This window comes from Thermobia domestica, chromosome 3 (genome assembly GCF_964235325.1).
Source record: "Thermobia domestica chromosome 3, izTheDome1.hap1.1, whole genome shotgun sequence".
NCBI classification, from domain to species: domain Eukaryota; kingdom Metazoa; phylum Arthropoda; class Insecta; order Zygentoma; family Lepismatidae; genus Thermobia; species Thermobia domestica.
Window position 1 is genome coordinate 283245635 of NC_137456.1, and position 26613 is coordinate 283272247.

At 35.7% G+C, this 26613-nt stretch overlaps 1 protein-coding gene across 1 annotated transcript in view; it reads left to right on the top strand.

The window, feature by feature from the left end:
* Nucleotides 1-13794, top strand: part of LOC145681099 (coiled-coil domain-containing protein 22 homolog) — a 56251-nt gene extending 42457 nt beyond the window's left edge. The window contains exon 12 of the mRNA XM_081752498.1: nucleotides 2319-13794. Within this exon, the coding sequence (XP_081608624.1) occupies nucleotides 2319-2441 (123 nt within the window). The 3' untranslated portion in view covers nucleotides 2442-13794. The remainder of the gene's footprint in view (nucleotides 1-2318) is intronic.
* Nucleotides 13795-26613: the final 12819 nt, after the last annotated feature.

Below are 26613 nucleotides of genomic sequence, written 5' to 3' on the forward strand. Positions count from 1 at the left end.
AATGGGAAGAAGAGTATCGACTTCACATCTGCCTAGATAAGTTTTGCGTGAAATATTCGTAGAAATGAATACTTTTAACTTAAATTTAACCTCAACTTTACTTGTATTCATGTCTATTAAACATATATATATATATAGAAAAGCAACATGAAGATGAGTGAAATTAATTCAAATAAATAATCCTTACGTTCCATTAGTTAGTACTTATAATTTTTAACTTTATCGAAATTGATAAATTTCTGTAAACTAGTTTTTAATGTTTTTAGTTGTTAGTTTTAATTCAAGAAACAGAAATTATAAAACTTGAAAGGGGTAGATTGACTTTGAGACCTTAGTTGTAAAACGACTTAGTAATATCCAAATAAAATGCGTGGACGTATTAAATTTTGAAGTTAACTGGCATCATCTAAGCATTAGGAAAGTAAAGCTCCTCCCTGTTTTCGCAAATGACGCCCTACACGAATATTTTTTCCCCACAAAAATTGTTGCTTTTTCCCTTTAAAATTTACGGATGATCTCTAGGGACCCACGATAGATTGTTATATGGCAGAAGCAGAACGCTTGATTCGATGCACCCTTTTTGGTATTTTCTAATCTTATTTCTTGTTTCATTCTTTTATCTCCCGTCTATATATATATATATATATATATATATATATATATATATATATATATAGATAGATAGATAGATAGATAGATAGATAGATATAATATGTATATTGAAAAAATGGCATATGAACGTAGATCGGGAAAAGCTAAGTTTTCGAGAAAAGAAGATACACATGTGACTTACTTAATGAACTGTTATGAAGCATATCTCTTTAAAAAACGAAATTCAGCATTCACCGAAACTGATGTAAACAGAAAATCATCGCTGAAGTGCTGCGTGGAGTAGTGCATTTTTGTATGTTTCAGTAAATGTTTAATTTTGTCTTGATTTGCGACCAGCCATCCCTGCGTGTCAGTACTTATGGTATGATAGTCTTGACGGAGTGATAGTTAATCAGAGTTGTGGTTGTTCCACAGAACTACCGCTCAGTATGTCGTGGCGTTCCCCCTCTCCCCATCTGATAGGATGAAGGCTGTCAGTGTAATCAGAGCCACTGTCTCTCTCCATGTGAGGACATGAACACTAAAAGTCAATTGCTGGAGGCAGGTTTACGCGTTCCTTTTGCGGATTTACCTCTGAAACTGGCTCGTTGCCGAGAACAGCATCTTGGAAGAGCCTGTGTAATGAGGCAAAATGAAGAAGGGCAGTGGTTATCTGGGGTTAGAATTGTATCTGCCTTGGATTCGTGTGTTTGTCCGTAGAAGTGCAAATGAGTGGGGAAAATTCAACATGAGTTCGCTTTCTTCATAAAGGACGCTCACGTGGCATTCTGTATCGGGATAATAAGTTACACGTCCCTCTCGCTTCTGATCTTCATTCAGGGCGAGTATAGCTAGTACGTCTTACATTTGACGTTAATCATGAGGCAAATGGTGGGACGGTGTCTTGACTGTCGCGCGAGCTCTGGGGACAACCATTGCCTAGCTACTCCAAAATCTACAACGAGTATATGATACCATACCCGAGACAGACATGTAACATCTATACAACCGACTGCCTGGCCGAACGACTTTTTGTGACCGCTCGGAGTGATTACATGTGGTTGCACGAGGTGAATATCGTGTGTATTTTGAACACTTTGTATAACATATGTGGAATGTCCAGATGTGACATTGGTGTCTTTTTGTAATCATCACCTTGTGTACCAACTTGGTACCTGATCCGTGAATTCCTACTGGGATTCTTAAGTGCGTTTCTACTGTATATTTGTGTCCATTACTTTCCTCAGTTGTCGTTCTTTCTGGTCTAGTGGCTAGAGTATGGGCTTTGGTGCACGTAATTCCGTGTTCAGTTCCAGATAAGAGAGCATTAAAAACTTGAACGTGTTGCGGTGGTTCGGGCCTCACCTTAAACTGTAAATCCACGTTTCATATAGCCTCGGGGTTAAAAAGGGACGCTAAACTATATATAAAACTCTCCATAGTTCGAATAAAAGTTGGTTTCAGATTTTCTACAGTATTCCACATAAGTTAAATGCTTAAATACTAGTTACGATTCTGTTACATTTGACTTAACTATATATCTAGTAATTATGCTTATTCAAATTTTATTTTTCTTTATATTTTGCGGTTTTTCCTAATATTTTCACCCGTTTATTTTGCCTTAAATACCGGAAATTAGTTATTGTGAAATATTGAAGAACATACTATATATGTCATTAATAATAATTAGAAAATTCATGGTTAACTTGGTGCTGTTATAATTTCAGGTTGAGACTGAAAGCGCCAAAAACATCGCCGCTAATTTGGAGCGTATCACAGCAGATTTGAAGCAGATGAGGCAAGAGAGAGCGGCGTTGTTAGCTCAAGCACAGCTCAAGAACAAATCCTGATGCAGCGAAGAGGAGATCTCAACAAAAGACGAAATACTTTGATTCTTTTTTCTCCAGCTGAGCTGCCTTGAACCAATCAGGCATTTATTCTGTTTACAGCATTATCAAAAGAGTCTAGATATATACTTGATTTGCGTAATGTATGTACATAAGAAAAAGCCTTTGTGACATAAACACGGAAGTAGGCTATGTAAATGAAAACGAGCCTTTTTTTAAGGTTAATTTAATCCGGTTAGTATAAAGTGCACAGTGTAAGTGTGTGCATATTATATTTTGTCAATTCACTATAAATATGTATAGTGAATAAGAAAGGGGAATAGTAATAGAAAATGTGTTGTTAACACTTGGAATATTGCTACAATTTATATCTGTATTTATCTTTTAAAATATATACGTCAATGTTGATAGCCTAGTCGAAGTAAAATTATAAATGAATTTCTAAGTCAGTAATATAATAAGGTAATAGATGAGTACCTTATTTTAATTCTAAGTCAATAGTTTATGAGTTAGCAGCCTTGTGCTTTGTGTGATGGAATTATAGACTTTCGAGTGCATAGTGTAAAATATGATTTGATAGGGTGTGAAATAGAGATAGAGATAACTAGTTAATAACTTACTGCTTTTCCTGTTTTCGTAGTACAAACAAAGTTGATCACTTTTGAATGAAACTAGATAACAGGCTTCGTGGACGGGAATGATCGGAAGTTTCGTAGAATGATGCTGAGTTGAGTTGAAATAAGTGTATTTCCATTGCGTTAGTTTATTATTTCCTGTAACGTCTGAACATACAACGACAAATTAAAATTCTCATACCTTAAAACATCTAAAACTCGGCGACATAAAATAATGAAGGATTAGCGGGGAAGGAAAACCGTGACCAAGTCTGAAAGTAGCCAGTTGTACTTTATGTGAAAGAAGCCTGTAATTCAAGGACGTTTGCTCCTACTAAACTGTAAGAGCAATGCGTAGTTTTGATCGGGAATTTCAGAAGTGGAGTCTTAGGTGCGATTTCCGTGAAATTGGGCTGTAAAGAAGAATTTGATTGTGACGTAACCTACAATAATCTGATCTCAGTTGTTCATTCTTTTGAAATACTGATTTCTGGAACAGACATACGAGGAAGTTGAATTCTACAAAACAGTAAGGAGTTTGTTCATAGTTTCTGTCCGCGAATACTTCTTGAATGTGTTTAAATGTTTTAAATTTTAAAAAATCGTCAACAGGTTGCTGAGTGATTCGCAATTCAGGATCGTTAGTTGAATATTTCAAGATCGTCAATAGTATATATAACAGTACGTTTGTCCATGTGTAAGGGCGCCATTTATATAAGCGTCTGGGTTCAGTCCCATATGTCCCTGTTCGCTTCGGGACTATTTATATAAGGGTACCGGGGTTTGAGTCCGTGCGCATCTCTGGAATAAAATTTTGTATCTGCAACGATACTAGCACTGGGTAATTTAATCAGTAATGCAAATCGTCTCTAGGTGAACCCAAAGTGGATATTTAAGATTTGTCTCAATAACGGCACTCCTATGGATACTTAGGTCTAGAAAGGTCTGAGTTCATTCCTTGTCGATGTCGTCTTTAACCAAATTACGAATTTACAAATTCATTGAAATCATAGGATCTCGGAAGTCCGATGGCCAACGTTCGGGTGTTTACTGGCCAATTAAAATGATTGAAGAATAACTGTCTCAATTCTTCAGCAGGGCATCGAACTGGATATGCATATTAATCACTTCTTACCTTGGGTGCCCATAGTGTCCCACAATAACATCTTTCACTAATATGCACATGTTACATAGAACTAAAATATTTACGTTCAAAAGTTACTAGTAGGACGAAAATGTGTTACCTAAATTAAAAGTTATTTAAATTTTCTATAAAATATTTTCCAATATTTATTATTATTATTATTATTATTATTATTACTGAATGTAGAACAGAATAAATTTTCTATCACATGAAAATTGTGCAAATATTGATATTAATTTCACTTATTATTTATTCATTTACAGATAATTATGAGTGTACATTTGCTAGCTATTTTCGGGTAATGTACACATGTAACTAGTACTTTATAATGTATGGTTGTACTGAGTTTAACGGGTAAACATACAATTACTTCTTTGATCTATATAATAGTGACACGTGTACTCCACGTGAAGAAGTGTTTTGTGTGGCGTGATATTTTCTCAGTTAATATTGAAAGTGCAAGAGGTAGTATATTTCTACTACTTCCTGTTGTAGTAGAGAAATTGAAGATGGAGTATATTGTTGGGACGCTTAATTGATTGCAGAAAACTTCTTGCTATCTATGACTGTTTTTTTTACTTATAGCGATCACCGTTAACACCGGGCGTGATCGATTTTCTACTACAGGAAACCACTTTTCGCTATCTATTACTGTTTTTATTCTATGGCGATCAACGTTAAACATGAAATTGGTTTATATCTGAAACTTCCGGTTTGAATAGGAGTTAAGATAGAAAATGTTTCCTATTTTTAGAATACTAAATCGATTTAGGTAAAAAAAGACGCTTGTCGCTATATCTTATTATTTTTGGTCTGTGTAGGTAAATACTGAAACCGAAAATTGTAGTCGACTTGTACTGCTTCCGGCTTTAGTAGAGAGTAAAAAATGTGGATGAAGTGTACTCTTGAGATTCCTAATCGATTGCAGAAAACCGCTTCTTGTATCCAAATGGTGCCCTTTTTACCCTATAGTGATCAGCGTAACAATCGGTAATTATATATTTGTGTTACTGTTGGTTTGAATATTGACTTCGTAATAGAACTCTACTCTTAACTTTTGGCCCTCCACATATTGGACAAAATTTGGCGATGACCCATTAAGTTATCCGTGAGATGTTTTCATCTTGCGGGCGAATGGTCACACGGACAGGGCAAAGGACAAGATCTGTTCCTAATTGTAGTACTTTCAACTACAAAATAAAAGTTGTTCGCTCTTTCTATCCTGATTAAGACCCGAAAAACTTGTAGAGGGGGAAAAGTTACCCGTGACAGGGACATTTTTTTTTCTTTCTTCAAAGGGCATACATTTTTCATCAGGAGAAAATCCCTAGCATTCCCTCATCAATAATCACACTGAGAAGAATGAACGCTTTAACCCATTTTAGTAACAATTTTGTAGCATCTGTGTGCTCTTAAAAGAAAAAAATAAATGTTCACATTGTTTATTTCCTTGGTGTTGAGGAAATCCTCTAATACAACCGACAATCAGTTAGTGACTTTCTAAAGCATGACTGCTTATGAAGAAAGAAAGAAGAAAATGAATCAAAATAAGAAACTGTAAAGTAAGAACAGCAGAAAAGTTTTTTTTATTTTTTTTTAATAATAATAAATAAAATTACCCAGTGGAATTCGAAGAAGGTTCAAAAATTTTTAATACCAACGGAAAGAAAGAATTGACCATATATGGCTATCGAAACAAACTGGGAATACTTCTCAGTTGTATTCATAGGGAGGTAACTCGTTAAAATCTTAGTTTTTTTTACCCCAATTTTCTGTGGGTTAAGAAGCATGTGTGATTTCTTTAATTAAACAGTTTTCTTCATTTGCGAAGGTGCTATTTTGCTGTGCAACTAACATTGCATTAAGTAATGGAATAGAACCTGAATATTTTAAACAGCAAACAACAAGGTGCGTTGGGAAGGCTTGTTATGACTTCCTTCGTATTGTTTCGAGTGTATTGTTGCCAAACTCACAGTTTTAATTGAGGCGCGCAATTATACTTTGGAGAATTGTAGTTATTGAAAAACATCATACTACTTTTGTTGTTTTTCATCAAGTACTGTTTTTGCATAAGAAATCCATACTTTTCTCGAGAAAATTGACTGATCTTTCTGGACAATCCCGAATAGTTTGTTTTTTTAAACCAAGAGGCAATGCGAGTTTTGACATGAAATAACTGCTAAAAATAATTTTGAAGGATCTCAGAAACCCCCTATAAGGTATACAATTTTGTCTTCAGCTTACTGAATTGTTTCAAGCGATGTCTGAATAAAGATCGGAACAGTGGCGTAACGTTCAATTAATCAAAGAAATCACTATAGCGACTGTGTATCGTTGTGTTTGATCTTACCAAGAATTTTTCATTTCTCATAGGAAGAGAAGGAAATCGTCTACAAAGAAAATAACGTGCAAATATTTTTTTCTTCGCCTGTGTAACATCAATGCCATGTCGCCATTGATCTGGTTATTTTGACTCCTGTTATTTATTAGTGTAGTACTATCTTTGCAAGGAACAATGTAAGTAAACAGTGATGGCGATAGTCGGAAGGGGCAAGGTTAAGGCTGACGTTGGACTAGGAAAAATCTATAGTACCAACATTGGGAATGTTTTCCGGTACAACCTATCTTCACAAGTTCCATCATATTGTCATTGCATTGGCTTTACGTTGTTGTTCTCAAACGATTAGCGCGGCATATTGTTCGAGTTGGAACCACTGATTTGTCCCTTCCGAGTTTCGAAAATAATTTAACTTTTTTCTAGGAGAGGCTCTAAAATCGTGTTAATTTTCACGACGTTTTCTTTAAGTATGCACTCTGTTGATCGCGATGAATAATTGTTTCTTTTATAATGCCTCTTTTATTATATTGAGACGAGAAGCAAGTGCAGAGATTTGAACTTCCATTTCATTAAGTCGTGTGAACTTGAAGGTATAGAAAAGTTACTTTTTTATTTCTACTTATCCATGGCAGGTTAGCATTATGAAATAATTATTTGATGTTAGAAGTTAAATTTGGCAGCAAATAGCGTTCTCACCTTTTTTCACAGCAAGTGTGTTGAGCTTCTTGTAAATTAAAGTCAATCAGTAGAGAGGGGTTGAGTGTTAGGTTATATGACTGCGTAGTTTTATCGAAAGTATTCAAGCAATAGTAGTGAAACTGTCAGATTTGAAGTTTAGAGAAAAGCTTTGTCCTTAATGAAAATTGTAGCAACATTCGAAGTGTAACAATATTTTTCTATCAATATATTTATTGAGGATTTTATAGAGTCATGTTCTGAAGTTCATGTGTATCATTTTTCTGAAGGCATTCAGAAAACTGACAGAATTGAATGAATAAATCATTGGTGTTTCAGAGAAGAAAGTATGTATTTAAGGTATATACTTACATGGTTTTCTTAAAGAATAATGTAAGCTCGTAGGACATCTTTGGCAGACAATAATAGAAAAGAGGAAGGAAAAAATAGTAAATTCTTACTAACATCAACCAAATTAAAATGCTTATTACGAATGGATCTTTTGATAACATTTGTTTTCTTATCTGTTGCCAATCTGAATATTTTTTCTTAAATTTTGGTATGTTTATATATAATGGATTTGAGGTTTAAACGCCGTATCCTTAATCAAAACGTATAATTCTCGGCAGTCCCGATTCTCAAAGATTTATTTTTAACTCCGCACGCAAAGGTAATCAACCAGAGAAACTAGGTCTAATAAGAACCTATTTCATTTATATCTTAATTTCCACTTGTACTTTTTCACGATATTTATGCGGAATATCATACGGTTTGACCACTATTTGTCAGTATTGCCTACTTCTAAATGAAGTAAGCAAACTCGCTGTATTGAACGGTATAGCATGACTAACAGCATTTAATATTTCTCCTTCAGTAAAGTTTGATTCAGGTTGAAAATCACTTCTTGTGCTCGCTTCAGTTCACCTGCGCAGTGCACACACTATTTCGTACCCCTGGCGTTAAGTACTTGTATTAAATTCTCTGAACATCACTCCGCATTTCAACATCATTGTTTCTCACTACGAAAGGTGCTTACTACTTCCACATGTAACGTCCTAGCATTACAATCAGCTGCACTATCCAACCTTTCCATGAAATTTGATCTTAAAATAACATTTTCATGAAACTCATTCAAAACTCGATATTCAACTAGGGCGTCATCGTTTTTCATGCATTGCCTTACCTTTTCTTCAAAGCAAGTCACTACTACACGTCTTCCTTCGTTACTTTTTTTTTTTTTTTTTAACCCGAATTAAACATGACTTTGAACCAGGATATACTAAGTATACTAAACCTTCAACAAGATTTTTAGTCGCGTTATACAGGGTGGGGTAGAAAAAATGGGCTTTTATTTTAATCATTATTATTTTTTTAAAAAACAACCTATTGACAGATTCAAGTTCGTATTGAAATAGCATTGTGCAAAATCAAGTGTGAAAAACATGATCTGGCATGTGATGTTCGTCATCACGGATGCATTTGTGAAGACGTTCTTCGAAGTTGGCACCTACTCTTCCCAACATAGCTCTGTCGATTTGCGCAATTTTCACTCGACTAGATTCCATTAGGTCTTCCAATCTACGGGGCCTATGCTTGTATACACGTGCCTTGAGGTAAGCTCACAAGAAATAATCGCACTTGAACAGGTTAGTGAACTGAGGAAACTAATGAATGTCCATAAGGGACCAGGGAAGAGGGGGCGAAGAACGGCTAGTGGGCTATTGCTCCATCCTGTTGAAACACACGGCTAATGGGAGTATATTTTCTCCGTAATTCAGGTAAGAAGTTGTTGATCATTTCGATATAATGCTCCAAGTTCACAATAATAGTATTTCCATTGTCCAAAAAGTAAGGACCTATGACAGCAGTTTTGACAATAGCACACCAAACTCTCTCTTCAGGACTATGCAGCGATCTTTCATGTAATTCTGAGATTTTCAGAAGGCCAGTAACAGCAGTTCTGTTGATTTACAATGCTGTTGAGATGAAAATGAGCTTCGTCACTCATGAACAAATGAAAGTTTTAACGAACCTAATGATACTATCCGCAAACCTGTCAGTCCACCTAGTGGAGAGTTTTAGCCATTTCAAAAACGTCCGTTTTCGCTGCCCCACCGTTCCGCCACTTATGTGGTAATTGATCAGTTTGTATCGTCTAATAATAAAATGAATCTTTAAATTCACAACATTGTCTTTATTTTGCATATTTTTCTAATTGCACACATATCTGGAAAACTTAAAACAATTCGTTAACTCTCTTTTCTCCTTGTATTCAGGGGGGAGGGTTTAATTAGTTTTAAGAAATGCTTTGCTATTATGTTGTATCGGCTTGCACAAACATCTGTTTCTAAAATTATAGTCTTCGTGACATTTCGTTATTGTTTGGATTTCGTCCAAAATTCTGTCCTTTAGTAGCATTCTGATCTTCTACTTGATTTTACACAACACACACAGATTTTCTTGTCTCGATTCGTTTTCATTACTTTGAATATTCCTTTTTACATTTTTTGAATTATATGAATCTTGATTTCACTGCCTATTATGATAGTTTTGGTTATACTGCTTTTTTTTTTACTATAAAACTTCCTCCAACCATCTCATTGCTGGTATCGGAATTGAAAACATCCTTGTTCTACTATCACTCCATTCTGCTCATAACTGTTCACACTGCCATATCCCTTACTATGTTGGTTAGTGGTTATCATGTTTACTGGTTAAGTTCGAGAGCCACAATACATTTATTTATTAACTAATCCTTATTTTGAATGACGAAGTTAAGGCACTTTGTCCTAATAAAGGTGAATAATATTAGTGAATTGACGAGTGTAATTTGTATGTCTTGAGGAAGCTTTGAAGTTCCCGTAACGAATATGAGGCTGAATAAGCCATTCTGCACATTTTGGAATATATAATTGATATCGTCAGACATTGCCTTTATCGCTATCTAAAAGTAATAATAGCTAATTTAATAGTAGGACCGATATGTATTCAAGCTCTTGTGTCTGATGGTAACGTTTAATAACACAATAAACAATACTAGTGTACTTTTGAGGGTCGAATTGGATAGAACGCGAATTTCTGGTAGCTCAAACCAACAGACTCAAATGCATCTTAAAACTTACGATCTTTAAACTATCTGCAGTTCTATCCATGCAAATTAAATTATTTGCGCGCATATCTCCCAAAATCAGATAGAATTTTAAGATATTCTGAATTTCGTAATCCTCAAATGTCATTTCTTTATCAAAGTCTTCTTAAGAGGGCAGACTACTAAATATTTTTGAAAAGCTAACAAAGATTCTTTTGCCCGTTTTTCGTAAGTGAAAAGAGATAATGAAATGTAACTTACCACAATAATAGATAATGTTATTCTACATCTGAAAATACGAATCGGAAGAATTATCAGTGTTGCCATCCATAGAAATTACAGTATGTCCAAAATTTGAATTACCCAAAAATCTAGGTTTAGGCAGCGACTAGAAAAATGAACTCAACGGTAGTTGATTACTTATCATGTTGTCTTGGTTCCATGTTTACTACTTTTTAAATAATGTTTGTATTTCTTTTGTAATAACTTGCAGAAGTTCTTACAAAATAAATAAGTTATTACAAAATAAATACAAACATTATTTAAAAAGTATTAAACAAGGAACCAAGATAACATGGTAAGTAATCAACTACCGTTGAGTTCATTTTTCTAGTCGCTGCCTTAACCTAGATTTTTGGGTAATTCAAATTTTGGACATACTGTAATTTCTATGGATGGCAACACTGATAATTCTTCCGATTCGTATTTTCAGATGTAGAATAACATTATCTATTATTGTGGTAAGTTACATTTCATTATCTCTTTTCACTTACGAAAAACGGGCAAAAGAATATTTCTTAGCTTTTCAAAAATATTTAGTAGTCTGCCCCCTTAAGTTGACTATATATATATATATATATATAGTGTCTGAAAAAGTTCTAAATTGCTTTAAATCTATTTTAACTTTCCTCTTTGATTACCACCACCTACTGAACACTTCACGGCTATAGTACTTGGTTTTAGGTTTCATTCATAGGTGTTCGTAGGTTTTATTTATTTACTGGTCCAATATTTATCACTCTTAGAAACATTGTTAAACACATATGAAAAAGATTACCTACTTAACACTTATTAAAGTTCATATGTTCGTCATTTTCTTTCTTATTATTTTCATACTCATGATTTTATTTTTTTAACTGGTGCACATACATTTTTGTGTCACTGTTCTCATATGTTCATTAAATCTAGCTTCTACCATTCGATCGGCATTTGTATGATGTGCCCGTGTGTGTCTTGTACGATAACTCGTGTAAAAGTTAACCAATCTTAATGAAATTTGGTATGTGCCTTCTGCTGTTTGTGGTTGGAATTAATCAAGAATAGGAGGATAAAACGTAAAATCCACTTCATGTGCCATCTCATTTGCACATATACATACAAGACCATTTTTTAATTACGTAAAAATTACTCGATCTTAATATGAAATGTGTATATATATATATATATATATATATATATATATATATATTTAAGACATTCCAACTAACCCTTTGGTTGTGGTTGAAGTAAGTCAATGATAAATGTGTAAAAGAGAGAACTCCACAAGCTTCGAAATTTTCTTACGTAAATAACATGATAAAACATAATTTTCCTCGATTTCTTTCTCCAAAATTATTCGATTTTAATACAGTATGGCATATATTTTCTTTGAGGCTTCCCAATCACTTCACTACTTGAGATTGAAATCCGTCAAGAATAAAAGAGTAAAACCTCCACCCATTAAAACATACGTTCCGCGATAACTTTCGGAAAAAGGGAGGGGTTTCAAGCAGTATGGCACATATTTCGTTTGAAGCTTCCCTGTGATCCCTTTGCATGGAGGCAAAATTAGTAAAGAGTTACGGAATGCGTGTTACCCTCACTCAATTAAAAATAATTCATGTTAACTGATAAGAATGGATTTTAATGCAATATGACATATTTTTCTAAAGCTTTTCAATCATCCCCAGTGCTTGGGTTTGAAATTAGTAGAAAATGAGAGAGTGAATTTATCCACTCCTCTCCCGCGATTTAGGAATTATGTTACACTATAGCTTTCGCAAAAAAAATACTCGATTTTCATAGAATATAGTATATATGCTTTCGCACAATCTGTACTGCTTGGAATTGAAATCAGTCACTAATAAGAATATAAATATGTAGTTTACAATTTTCAGTCGGTTCTGCGATTTATCAGTTATATCTATTTTGCCGTGATTATGCCGAAAGTCTATATGTAAATCTCAAATACCTAACACCTGTAGGATGTTAAATCAGGAGACTATTCTACACTTAAAAGTAAATAGTATACGTTAATTAGAAGCAAGTTTGAACATTGTTTCGTACCTTAACAGATATTTCGAGATTGCAATCGGAACTACGGAACCATCTTGCTGGATTATTGTTTGATTTCTGTTAACTATGTATCCAACGTGCTCACAGACTGTTATTAATTTGTAAAGAAAACCATGTAGGTATGTTTCGATTTTCATGTGTTCGCATTTTAAAGGTTACTTTGTTCCAACCATATGCATATATTGAAAAAGCTGGGCGAAGAGTAAAATTCTGGACAAAATAATTTTCGTTGACTTGCTATAAGTATACAGTTAGCAGTGAAATATTTTAATGACTTCCATCCAATCACTTTGATACAATTCATTTCCTAATTATGACTTTTAAAGACATGCTATTCAATAGAACTGAAAATGATGATAATTATATTTACTCCATTCCCTCTATAAAATTCTGAAGATTTTATATAATAAAATTTTCTTTTCTGACTATAATGGTTACGAAAATTTTCTTCCTGCCTTGACTGAATTTAGCTGTCAAATAGGATAAAACTTTCACTGAGAGATGTGTAGGTCAATACTGTTAAAATTCTAGTACTCTTCAGTCGCCGTCATCATTACTCAAGTATTTTGTCGTCATCGGCAGGTCAAGTTACATTCTGGAAATATGCAATAGTTCGCTGACCTTTCAACTTCCCTTTTTTATATTGTTTGTTAATTACGATTTTTTAAAACCTATCATACTTACCAACACACCTGTAATATGGCAGCTCTTTGTGAAATAACGTCTCTATCAACAGTAAATAAAAATTCATTCACGATAAAACATCCAAGACAACAAAGTCTGCGGACGGGTTTCAAAGCACTCCTCAGTGCATCTAAAGAAAACTTGATACATAAAAAGATATGCTGTACGAAATTCTCTGCTTTTCTATAACCGTAGAATAAAAGTGATGGAATAAGTTATAGTTCGATTGTAAGATTTCTTTCTCTTCCTAAATTATACTGTATTTCTACGAAAGATCAAAAATAGCACTCAGTTGACGATCTTAGAAAGCATACGTGGACTCCGAGCCGCTGATTATAAGGTAATGTACGTACCACAGTCTTTTTTTTTTTTCTTAAATACTAGAGTTGGAATGTGAAGTTGAATTCTACATAAGTTCATAATGTTTATTCACAAATCTTACTACATCGCTAGAACTTCTTGAGTGAAAAATTTATCAACGTATATTACATCATTATCAGTTTGCTGAATTATTCTCAGTCCAAGACCATTAAGGTAATGTTAATTCATGTCATGAATCAAGTGTTATTTATGATCTTACGTAGAAGCACATACCAAGAACTTTTTATTATCCATAGTAAGGGAAAGAAATCTTGCAATCAAACTACAACTTATCCCATCATTTTTATTTTACAAAGATGAACAGAGTTTTATACAGCTGTTTCTTGTACGAACAAGATTTAAATGCGCTGAGGAAGAAGTGAAGGAGTGCCTCGAAACCGCAGATGTTGTGCTTTGGGATGTGTAAACATATGAGAATTAATTTGCTGTTAATAAATATGCATCCTATTGATATTCTAATATTATTAATGAATATTTTAATTCCAATAAGTTTCTTCAGCATTCATATATAATAATCCAATGTTTCTCTTATCCCCTCAACTTCTGGAAACTTTTCCAGTTATGTAGTGCTGTTCTGATAATGGGATAAAGTTACTCGAATAACGAATAATTGTAAGAGTACTAGATAGGGCTTTCATGTTCATCCTGAAATGTATACCAGTTCTGTCACAATTTTTGATACCAGAAACTAATATGTATTCAGCTTCTTAAGAAAAAGAAATGTCTAATGCCATTCCAAAACTGAACATATCTTCCATCCCTATTATGCAGATGCTTTGAAACAGGGAATGAGACATGTTTAAATTCTATCTTGTGGTATCGTCTTGTATATTAGTCAAAAGGGAGCAATTAAAAAAAATGACAGTTTGTCCATATGTATCATAAAAGTAATATATATATATGCATTGTAATACTCATGTTTTGTACATAAAAAAGCTGCTTGATTTTGATACAATATATATTCATATTACATATAAATAATTTGTTTGTTTTATATTGCTTTGTCAACCTTTGATGTTTTATCTGGATATTAAATTAAACACTGAACGAGGTAGTACATAAGACGGAAAGTTTCTGAAAGTATCACTCATGTACATCTTCACTCTGTTTGCCAGAGCACATCACGTACGAATAAATATCAGAGTTGTCTATTTGTAGTCTTGACGTTATATCGAGGATTTTCATGTCAGCGCTTGATATGGATATTTCTTGAGTCATTCTAGCATTAGTTCGATGGTTTACCTCACCATTTATCTAAAAATACGCCTCGTTGGAAAACAAAATGGCAGAGAATTTCAACCATATCCTCGCCGGTAGCAGTTTTCGACGACTGTTCGGGGCTTGTCCGACAACTATTTATTTTATGAAACTTGGCTGTGCGAGATGGTGTAAAAAAATTGGAGCCCTCTCTGATGTCTTGTCGGCATCTGCCGATTTTCTATCCATCTGGTTCACCTCAGTTCTCTTCTTTATTTCTCTTCTTCATTGTCGGGTATTCGTCTATAACCAGCGACAGACGATGCCAACCTTTAAGTGTAAATATCTTCTGAACGCGTATAATTATCAAGAAACTAATTACATTACACTTAAGGGAAAATTCTCATGTTGTTCCACATAACCGCTTTTATATTTTTACAAAGTGTGACATTAATTCAATACGACAATTTCAAGATGATGAGCATGGTCCAGAAGTACCATCAAATATATGACAATTGACCCATTTTTACAGGTGAAGTCGGATCGTTTGCAATAGCATCAGTTTGAGAAATAAAACAATGTCGTGAAATTTTTAAAGTCATCTTGTGTATTTATACAAAGGGAAACATGAAAAAGTTGTCCAAGAATGAAACAACTGAATTAATATTATAATAAAGATTTGGTAACTTATTCATGCGTCAATAAGAGATGCTGAAAGTAATTCCCGTTTATTGCATTTATGGACACGTCACAATTTTAAACAAAAGTTTTGAAGAACTTGAAAAAATTAAAAGTGATAATTATTTTTTTTTTAATTTTTAAACGAAAAAATCAAAAACTTTCAATGAGTGCATAATTTTCAAACCTGAATTTTTTTTTTAAAACAATATCTAAAAATATTTTGAACCAAAAATTTCAGAAACTTCTGAACATGCTCATGAAATCAAATTGCGCCAAGGATAGCTTTCCACTAATAACCTTAAACTATATGTTGTGACTTAAGTTAAAACTGTCAAATTTTAGATTATTATTAAAACCTTTGATATTTAAAAACAATCATTTTTCAAACTTTATATATTTTTTTTCTATCGATGACAGACTATGAGTCGTAGCTACAATCCTAAGATGTAACAAATTATTGAACTAAAGTTTAAACATAGTGATCAAAATATTTTAAATAGCATTTAAAAATTAAAATTTCAAGGTAATCACTCAATCAGTTGGAACCAAGAATATTTTTTCAGTAATAACTTTAGACTATGAGTTGTGATTGAAGTTCAAACTGTAAAACTTGTTACATATTAGTCGGTTTTAGTAATTTTATATCTGCTTTGAAGTCCTAAGTTAACGCCTACCTCTAGTGCGTCATGGAGACTGGTTCGATCCCGGCCAAGTAAATTTGTAGTTGACATCATGATGTCCGTCAGTTTTCTTACGTACTCTAGTTTCCTTCCAGATTCTCATTCCACCAATTCCATCATTCACTTGCCTTTATCATCCGTGTCCCTTAGCCTAAAGGGCATAATTGTGGGATATTAAACTGAAAAAAATAATTTCATTTTCAAGTCCTAAAAGGGTTTAAAAAATTCAAAATAAAATATTAAAACCGTGGTCGAAAAAAAAAATCAGCAAAAACTTTAAATTTTAAACAAAGATCTGGAAGTGGTCAGCCAATCAGATTGCATCAAGAATAAGTTTTCACTAATAACACTAGTCAAGATTTTGGCACACAAATTAGAATACCTGATTCTAACGGAAGTTTTCACGTAGAGTTCAAAATTTAATCAGATTTTCTCCATCACCTACCATTTTCACGTGACCCTGAAAAATGGGTTATTTTCAGAAATTTGTTATATACGTGCAATGTAACTTCCACGATAATTACAATATAAGCACGGCTTATACCTCATTGGATTCGCAATGAAACACACTTTACAATGATGTATACACCATGTCGCCATTTTTATAAGGGAAATTCCCTCCAAAAAGTAGTTTATAAGAATTTTTTGTCTTATGTCTATTCATATAGTGATACAGAAACGGAATTGCACGAAAACATATATATCTACTCAATAAATCATGTTAATTTCATATGAATCGCATTATTTCATCTATAGATATAAATAGTTGTTTCTATTTACAAGTTTAAATGTAAGGCGTTCGGCAAAGACAGAAACTTGACATATTGATGTCGGCACATACACGGACACGCAGGCACAAGCTTACACACAATGCACGCATGCTTTCCATGGAAAATTAGTTTAGTTTTACGATTTTGACCTGCTAACAAGGAATAAAATGATCTGGAAGTAACTGCGAAAAAAATAATTTGCTGAATTCCATTATCACTTTCTAGACAAGACAATATTGCGTGATGATGCACTCAACAGGGGTGGCTTCAGGATTTTAATTTTGGGTAGGCCCGCTCCCTCGCTTATGGATACATATGAACACTTAACTGATTATTTAATTGATTAATGACAGTAGGAAATTACTTTTATAGTAGTGGCTGATGCTATTTGTTAAATAATTATCTATCATTAATATAAATAGTGGAAAATATATTTACACGTTATTGTATTTTTAGCGTTTATCTATTTCTCAATTTTTGGGTAGGCCCGTGCCTACCCGACCTGCCCGCTAAAGCCGCCACTGTCTGTTAGATTGCGTTCTGTGCTGCTTTGTGATTTTTGAAGTATAGGTTCGTGTGTATGTATGTTTGTGATACCGTACAGGATACAAGACGCCGACGAAGTGTATAAATCACCCGGACAATATCTGTTATGTATGTGGGGAGCTAACATTTAAATCGCAACGTCGATGTTTCACTACACTTATCAGTTATGGTTTGGTTGCAGTGTAGGAGACCAAGATTAGACTGGGATCCTCACTATATTTGTTGTACTTGCGTGAAACGTCTGACTGGGTGGGCAAATGATAAACGGGACATGAACTTCGGCGTATCCATGATTTGGAGGGAACCAAAAGATCATTCTTCAGACTGCTACTTTTGTATAACACAGATAAAAGGAATAACCAATAAATCTAAGAACACAGTGCAGTACCCTAATTTGTCATCAGCAATTAGGCCAGTTCCACACGATGCAGAATTGCCAGTACCACAGTCTCCAGCTCATCTTACTGTAGAAGATGATTACGTATTTGAGGCAATTAATGAAGTACAACATGAAGAAGAAGATGATCTTACATACGTAGAAGGCACATCTACATTCGAGCCCCATCTGATAATTCAGGGTGAACTAAATTACCTCGTTCAGGATTTAAAACTCTCTAAAATAAAGGCAGAACTTCTTGCTTCTAGATTTAAACGCTGGAATCTGCTCCATCATGAAAATAAAGTGTGTGTTCTTCGAAACTTTCATGTAGAGTTTCAGAACTACTATTCTAGAGAAAATTTAGTTTATTGTAACAATATTTGTGCTGTCATGGATACGCTCGGACATGAACATGTAAGTGCAGAGTGGAGATTATATTGAGTCTTCAAAAACTAGTTTGAAGACTGTCCTTTTGCACAATGGCAACGAATTTCCTTCAGTCCCTTTGGCTTATGCAACTAACATGAAGAAAACCTTATGAAAACATCAAAATATTTTTAGAAAGAATTCAGTATGAGAAATACAAGTGGACCGTTTGCGTGATTTAAAAGTCATTTCTTTGTTAATGTTTATGCAGCTTAGTTATTCGCAATATTGTTTCCTATGCGAATGGGACAGCACGAGCAGAGTGGAACATACCATCAAGAAGGAATGGCCAAAGCGTGTGTTAACTCCTGGACAGAGGAATGTTGTTTATCCCTCACTAGTGGGCCCTGATAAGATAATTCTACCTCTTCTTCATATAAAGTTGGAGCTTCCCAAAAATTTTGAGAAGGCAATGTACAAAAGTATTGCAGGATTTTGTTATCTGAAGGAAAAATTTCTTCGGGCTAGTGACGCTAAAGTCAAGGAAGGCCCAAACTATCGTAAAATTGTGTTATTTTCTCAAAGAAATTACTTGCAACATATCCCTTAAAGTCCATTTCCTAGACTCCCACCTGTATTTCCTTCCTGAAAATCTCGGTGCTGTCAGGACATTTCCGCCATGGAGAAGAGATACTAGGGACGGTGGAGTTCACAAATACTAGCAGATTACTGTTGGACGCTCAAGAGAGATGTTCCAGAAGCCAAACACAAGGTAAGTGTTCATTTGTTAACACTTAATACTTTTTTGGTAAAATATATATGTGGTTAGTTTAGTTTAGCAATAGAAACAACTATTTATATCTCTAGATAGAATAATGCGATTCATATAAAATTAACATGAGTTATTGAATAGACATTAATCTGTTTTGGTGCAATTTCCGTTTCTTGTATCACTATAAGAGTAGTGACATGAGACAAAAATTCTTATAAACTACTTTTTGGAGGGAATTTCCCCACAAAATCCCTCTATAATTTCCCTCATATAAAAATGGCGACACGGTGTATACATCATTATAAAGTGTATTTCATTGCGAATCCAATTAGGTATAAACCGTGCTTATATTGTAATTACCGTGGGAGTTACCTGTGATTATCTGCACGTATATAACATTTTTGAAAATAACCTCAGGGTTCCCACTCGTCTTGGAAATCCTGGAAAACCTGGAAATGTGCTAAATAATAATTTGTCATAATGCTGCATGTGTGGGTGGTTGGTGGTCTCTTTCTTTCTTCCAACAGGGTGGTTGACTGGGAGAACTTCTCTCTTCTTTCAACCCATTCTTGGATGCTGCGTTTACTAGCACTATCCTCCAGAAACTATCACTAGCACTATCCATATGCAGCGCCAATTTTCTTCGGCGCCCCTGCATATGAGCACATTCTAAACCAGCTACCATGTTACGCAAATCTGTAGAATGGCATACATTTTTTACATACAAAAATTGTTTATATTTGTTGTTTCATATCCACGTAAAAGAGTAAAGCATATAGATAATAATTTACTTCGCTTCCGTAAATGCGATACAAAAGTTGCGATGTAAATTTAAACTAGATTCGCAAATTGCTACACAAGAAGTAAAATCTAAAAGTGTTGTTATATTTACAATAATGATATTGTGAAAATAAATTTTAGTAGATCCCAAGCAAGAAGGTGTGCCCCAATGAAATAATTCTGGCTACGAACCTGTGCAGGGGTGCCCACTCCCGTGCCCCTTCTAGTGTCGTCACTGTTCCAAATCCCAAGAACAAGCTCCTTCACTCCAAGCTTCAATATTGAAACCACAAAGTAAAAATAATCAGTACGAAATAGTCTCTTGAAATGGTTTCAGAGCACCAATTATAAATTTCTTTCAACCCTTATCGCTCGGTTGAAATCGGAAGTGGTGAATCATTACTTGTATTTTTAATAGTGTGTGTGTTTTGTTAAAGAACATCTAGGCTATCGGAAATTTTGTGTATCGGCTGGGTTCCCAAAACACTGTCTGAGGAGCACAAAGCACAGCGCATGGAATCAGCCTTATCGTTTCTCACACGTTACGTTGATGAAGGGGAAGAGGTTTTGAGCTCCATTGTGACAGGGGATGAAACGTGGATTCTTTATGACAATCCCAAATCTGAAGAATAATCCAAAGAATCGATGCGCACACATTCCCCACAAAAAACAAAAAAGTTCAAACAAACGTTCAGCAACAGGAAGATCATGGTGACTATTTTCTGGGATCAGAACGGTGTGTTGTTTATGGAGTTTATGGAACCAGGGACTACGATCATACTGCCAGACATTACGTAACCTGCGGCGAGCCACACAAAACAAAAAGGAGCATGCTGTCATCTGGAATTGTTTTGATCCATGACAACGCGAAACCGCATACTGCTGCAATAACCAGGCAGCTGCCTGCTGTTTCAGTGAAAATTGTTCCAGCACCCAGTATACAGCCCAGATCTAGTACCTAGTGACTTCCATCTTTTTCATCTAATGAAACAAGGACTGGGAGGACAGCACTTTCGTACCAATGGAGAACATCAAAATGTGAAGACCTATCTCGATACGCTGGCGGCAACCGTTTGTGAAGAGGATTTGGGAAAGCTCTTTCATCGATATGACAAATGCCTTAATCTTTATGGTGACTATATGGAGAAGTAACTGTAATTGTGCTTGACTTTTGGTAATAAAATGATTTTGTGATTTTTTTTTGTGTCGTGCTCCATCGGAGGTTGAAAAAATACCCTCGTGTATATATTATATATATATATTTGGTCTAGGAATTAATTCGTGCGGTTGGTACGCACACATTGAAGCTGTAGTACAAACACAAAATACATAAATACCTTAAGAAAAATATTGTCCATCGCTAGCCACCACTTTCGCCCATCTGTCAGGCAATGTACGGATTCCGTGGCGAAAGAAGTCCTCATCCTTGGAAGCGATCCAGTCAGAGACCCATGTTTCGATATCTTCTGAAGAAGTAAACCTCTGTCCAATCAAATCGTTGTTCATGCAATCGAACAAGTAGTAGTCCGAAGGAGCAACGTCTGGTGAATAGGGCGGGTGGGGTAAAACTTCCCATCCGACATTTTCTAAATAGGTTTTGACCGGTTTTGCGACATGTGGGCGAGCGTTATCATGTTGAACAATAAGTTTATCATGTCTGTTCTCCCATTCTGGTCGTGTTCTGGCCAGAGCTTGCTTCAAACGCATTAATTGTCGTCGATAACGTTCTCCATTCATAGTTTCACCCGGTTGCAGCAGCTCATAGTACACCACACCTTTCATATCCCACCATATGCACAGCATAACCTTTGCACAGTGAATATCTCGTTTTGGTTGTGATGGACCTGGTTCACCTGGTTTCACCCAGGCCTTTTTTCGTTTAGGGTTCTCGTAATGGATCCACTTCTCATCACCCGTAATAATTCGATGCAGAAACCCCTTTCTGCTCTGTCGTTGAAGCAGCAATTCGCAAATGGTTTTTCGTCTTTCAACGTCTGTCTTTCAATTCATGTGGAACCCAATGTGACATCTTTTGAATCATTCCCATGGCTTTCAAGCGTTTGGAGACTGTTGTTTGATCAACGCCTAATGCTGCTGCAAGTTGTTCCTGCGTTTGACACGAATCCTGCTCGAGCAATGCTGTCAATTCTTCGTCTTGAAATTTTTTTGGCTGTCCAGCTCGCTCTTGGTCTGCCAAGCCGAAATCACCACTTCTAAACCGTGCAAACCACTTCTGACACGTTCGCTCAGCTAGAGCATGGTCACCATACACTTCCACCAAAATACGATGACTTTCAGTCGCACTTTTCTGCATGTTAAAGTAATGCAGCAGGACACCCCGCAAAAACACTTTATCAGGCACAAATTGCGCCATGTTCACTTAACTACAAACTGGTGTTGTTGACGCTTTAATCCACTGCCCTATACTACGAACGATACGCGATGACAGGGGTTTGCAACACATGTGTGGATACACGGAACTGTGGGACGCTCCGTTCGTTGCGCCATCTCTTGTCCACCCGCACGAATTAATTCCTAGACCATATATATATATTTGGATTTTTAAAACATTTTACTCTTTTTCATTTTATAGGTGCCATTTTTGTATTACATCATTTTTTATTACACACGGACAAAGGTTAAGTGGGGTAATACATACTGTATACCATCTGCTTAATCACCACAGAGTACACATTCTGCTTTAAGGCGTACAATACTTTCGTTTCATTCATATTTATATACTTTTTTTTTATCGTCTCATGAGTGATAAAGTAACTATTTTTTTCTTTTCTATTCCATTCTTAGCCACAGTTCAAGTATATCGATAATGCGAAAACATCCATTTGTTTCCCCACCACTCTGCGATCACAAAAGAAATTAGGTAGATAAGATTAGAATCCAAGGTCTTGTTTTAGCATGGAAGCAACATAAGATGTGGAACTAGAAAAGATGTACGTAGTTCAGTGAATCCATTTTCCACCCTTGCAATTGTTGCTGAAGGCCTGGCCGCAGTAGATGCAATCAATCATCTGCACTATCTTCATCATCAGTTGAGACAAACGGGACACTATCGGCGGATTCTTCAGATTCAGACACAGCGTAAAATAGTTTGCATTGCAGCTTTCCTTCATCCTTTTCTGTCCTTTCATTTCTAATATTTACATTTTCCTACCACTCCCATTGCTAGGCCAAGCCTTTACTTTGATGCCTGATTCCTCCGTCTCGTAGCAGCAGTGCAATCCAGTGATTGTGTTAACTGTTTTGTGAGGTGATGATGTTACTACAATAGCATTTCCGGTTCGGTGCCCACTGCTTGGTTTTGGGGCGGAGACCGAAGATCAAACGGAAAGACATGTGTGAACAATGATCCATTGACGGAAATATCTGAACCAGAAGCTCGAGAAGGTGAAGATGCAATGACCACTCAATCAGGGTTTGTAGAATACATGCAGAGTACAGTAGGACTAGTTGGATCGTGATAGGTAGAATTGCCACTGGTGAATGAAACAGTGACTGTGTCCTCAGCTTGACAGTCCAGGAAGTCTGACGACCCAAAATACGAGTGGATCGAAAGGAAAAAATATCGCATTTCCTGAAGCCACTCATAACTGTCTCAATTGTGGTGGTGTGTGTGTATATGTATGACCGAACAATGTCCCCACCTGATATACTGCGAGAAGTAGAAAGGGATGGCGGCCTTCCAACCAATTCTGAATTTCATGGACGAGAGCTTTCTTGAAGGGAGCCATAAATGCAACATCCAGCGGTTGAAGCTTATGCATGGTATCCGCTGGTAGACACACAATACATACGCACTCTACTTTCACTTGCTGCATCAATGATGCTGTTTGTGTGTGTGTGGGGGGGGGGAATGATGTCCAAGAATCAAGCCTCAGTTTCACGAATTTAATGAAGTTTTGTAGCAAGTAGTGAAAATAGGGGGTTGAATCAATCCTGAGGAGTGTGGAAATGTAATCGTGCCAGGGGGAGTTCCGTCAAGAACTTCTGCCTTCATATCAGTGCGAGGGAATACAAGCAGGAGAGGCACAAACACCTCAGCAGCACCGTTCATACGCGCCACAACTGTTATGAGGGCACATTCTCCTGCTAAGGTGAATTTTCTCATGTCTTTTTTTCTCTTTCATGCTGATGACCTTCACTTGTGTCCCTTGTACAATTTACGTACAATTATTAGGTCTGTAGACATTCTTAAGACAGATGTGGATTCTTCAGACTCAGACACGTAATATGGGAGGTAGTCACGTAACAAACATTGAAGTTGGAGACAGTAGCTCTACAGGGTGATTTATTTTATTTTATTTATTTATTTTTAGAACGGGTGGATTTCATTCAGTCATAACATATGTAAAAATTGTCCGATTTTAATGCGGTTTGTCGCAAATGATGCAGGAAGGATGAAAATTTCATGCACCATTCGTTGTAGTACTGTCCGGTGTATGCGAGCAATGTGGTAACTAGAAAACCGCCACAATAGCATATTTTTTCGATTTTTTAAAATTTTTTTTTTAAGAACAGATAGATTTCATTCGGTAACAACATATGTAAAAATTGTTCAATTTTAATGCAGTTTGTTGCAAATGACGCAGGAAGGATGAAAATGTTATGCGTCATTCGTTATGGTAGTATCCAGTATACCTATATGCAAGCAATGTGGTAACCGGAAAACCGCCAAATTTTTTTCAATTTTTTAGATCGGGTAATTTCATTCGGTCATAACATCTGTAAAAATTGTCCAATTTTAATGTGGTTTGTTGCAAATGATGCAGGAAGGATGAAAATTTTGTGTGTCATTCGTTGTTGTAATATCCGTTGTATGCTAAGCGGAAAACTGCTAAAATGCTTTAGCGCTTTAGAACGAAAATGATGGAAGTTTGTCCTAAAATTTAAAGCGCCTGGCAACATCGGTAAATGACAAACATGTTCATATCCAGATGACAGATATCGCATTGACGAAGGCTGATGCGATAAGCAGTTTAGATCGATTTCTCAGTGAAATCTTGTGTGCTGTGAGCTGAATTGATTACCATGTCATACAGTTCGGAACAACGTGTGTTTTTAGTGAAAACGTACTGGCAAACTGATTTCATCATTGCTACACAACGAGCATATCAGCGGGAGTATGGTGCACATGCACCTAAACAGGAAACAATATTGGCTCTGGGAAAGAAGCTGGAAATGACTATGTCGCTACTTAGTGAACGACGTGAAGGTGTTATTACTGATGTCGAGGCTCGTTTTATAAGGTCACCAAAACAGTCTCTCCGGCGTTTATTCCAGGAGAAGGGATACAGCTACTCTCCACGTACCAGAAAGCTGCCAAGGCAGCTCGATTACTACCTCACAAAGAAACTGTGTTTAGGAATTGCGTTACCCGGATCGGGATAACAGATTACGTACTGTCGATGATTCCTTTAGTACATTACACCTATCACAGAAATTCCCAAATCACATGGTTTACAGACGAAGCATATATCCAGAATATATTGCGGGATTCTGCAGCGAACATGGGACGACGGGTTTGACTATACCTAAGGAAGATTAAGGTTATTTCCATTTGCTTTGAATGTAAGTGATTACCATCCTTCCTGTGTAATTTTCAACAAACCGCGTTAAAACTAGACAATTTTTATAGATGTTATGACCGAATGAAATCCACCCATTCTTAGAAAATCGAAAAAATACGCCATTTTGGCGGTTTTCCGGTTACCACATTGCTTGCATGCATCAGACACTACAACTAATGGTGCATAAAATTTTAACGAAAATGAATACTCTTGCCCGTTCTTCTTGTTGAAATTACAAAAAGAAAGAAAAAAAAAAGTTATATTTTCCCCGTACATCCAACTTTTGAATTCGCTACTGGTCTTAATTCTGTTTAACCTGGAGAAACATTTTTCAGCTTTTGATGCTGGTATTGGGATGGTATCAGCGACTTGGGCCCTCACTCCGTAAAGATTTTCGCAAAATTTGCGGATTGTAACGCAACGCAAATAGTGCAACAACTAATTATAACTGCTGTATCGACTACCGCAAAACAGAAGTTTTCGCTGTTATGACGCAAAATGATACAGAATGAGGTCCTTGAATATAAACAAAGATGTAGTGGTATCGTTTATATCCATAATGTTGGAGACAAGCTCTGTTTGTCACGAAGCCAGAAGCACTTGGAAAGAGCATTTCTCTTACACAGTTAATAGGGTGCGTATATAATATTTTTCACATTCCAAATGTCATTTTAATGAGGCTGCGGTGACAGTCACGGAAGCAATGTTGCCACCATCAGCAAAATCCTCCAGTTAGAATATGTCGAAGCGGGCAAAAAGGAAACTATTAAGAAGACAGTTGTGATATTTAACTTTCTTATTTAACATTTTATGCTACTTTTTAATACCAAATAACTCTTCTACCTTTATTTTTATGTTTGTAGAGACTGACATCAGAGTATCACTGCCCCTTCAACTGCCACTGCCGAAAACCAATCCAAACTTCTTCATGTGCTGTACACTGTGATGTTGCTACTAGCCATTAAATAAATTGCTATTGACGTCAAACAGATTTCTGGCCAATTTGACTTTAGTGTTTACCTTTCTTTAAACACTTGTCCTTTTTCTTGCCAAGATTATGATCCTAAGGCTTCAAAGTTATATGAATATTCAAGAATCCGGAAATTGAAGCACAGTGATGATGAAAATGTATTCCGTGTGTTCAGTAGCGTACCCAGGAAT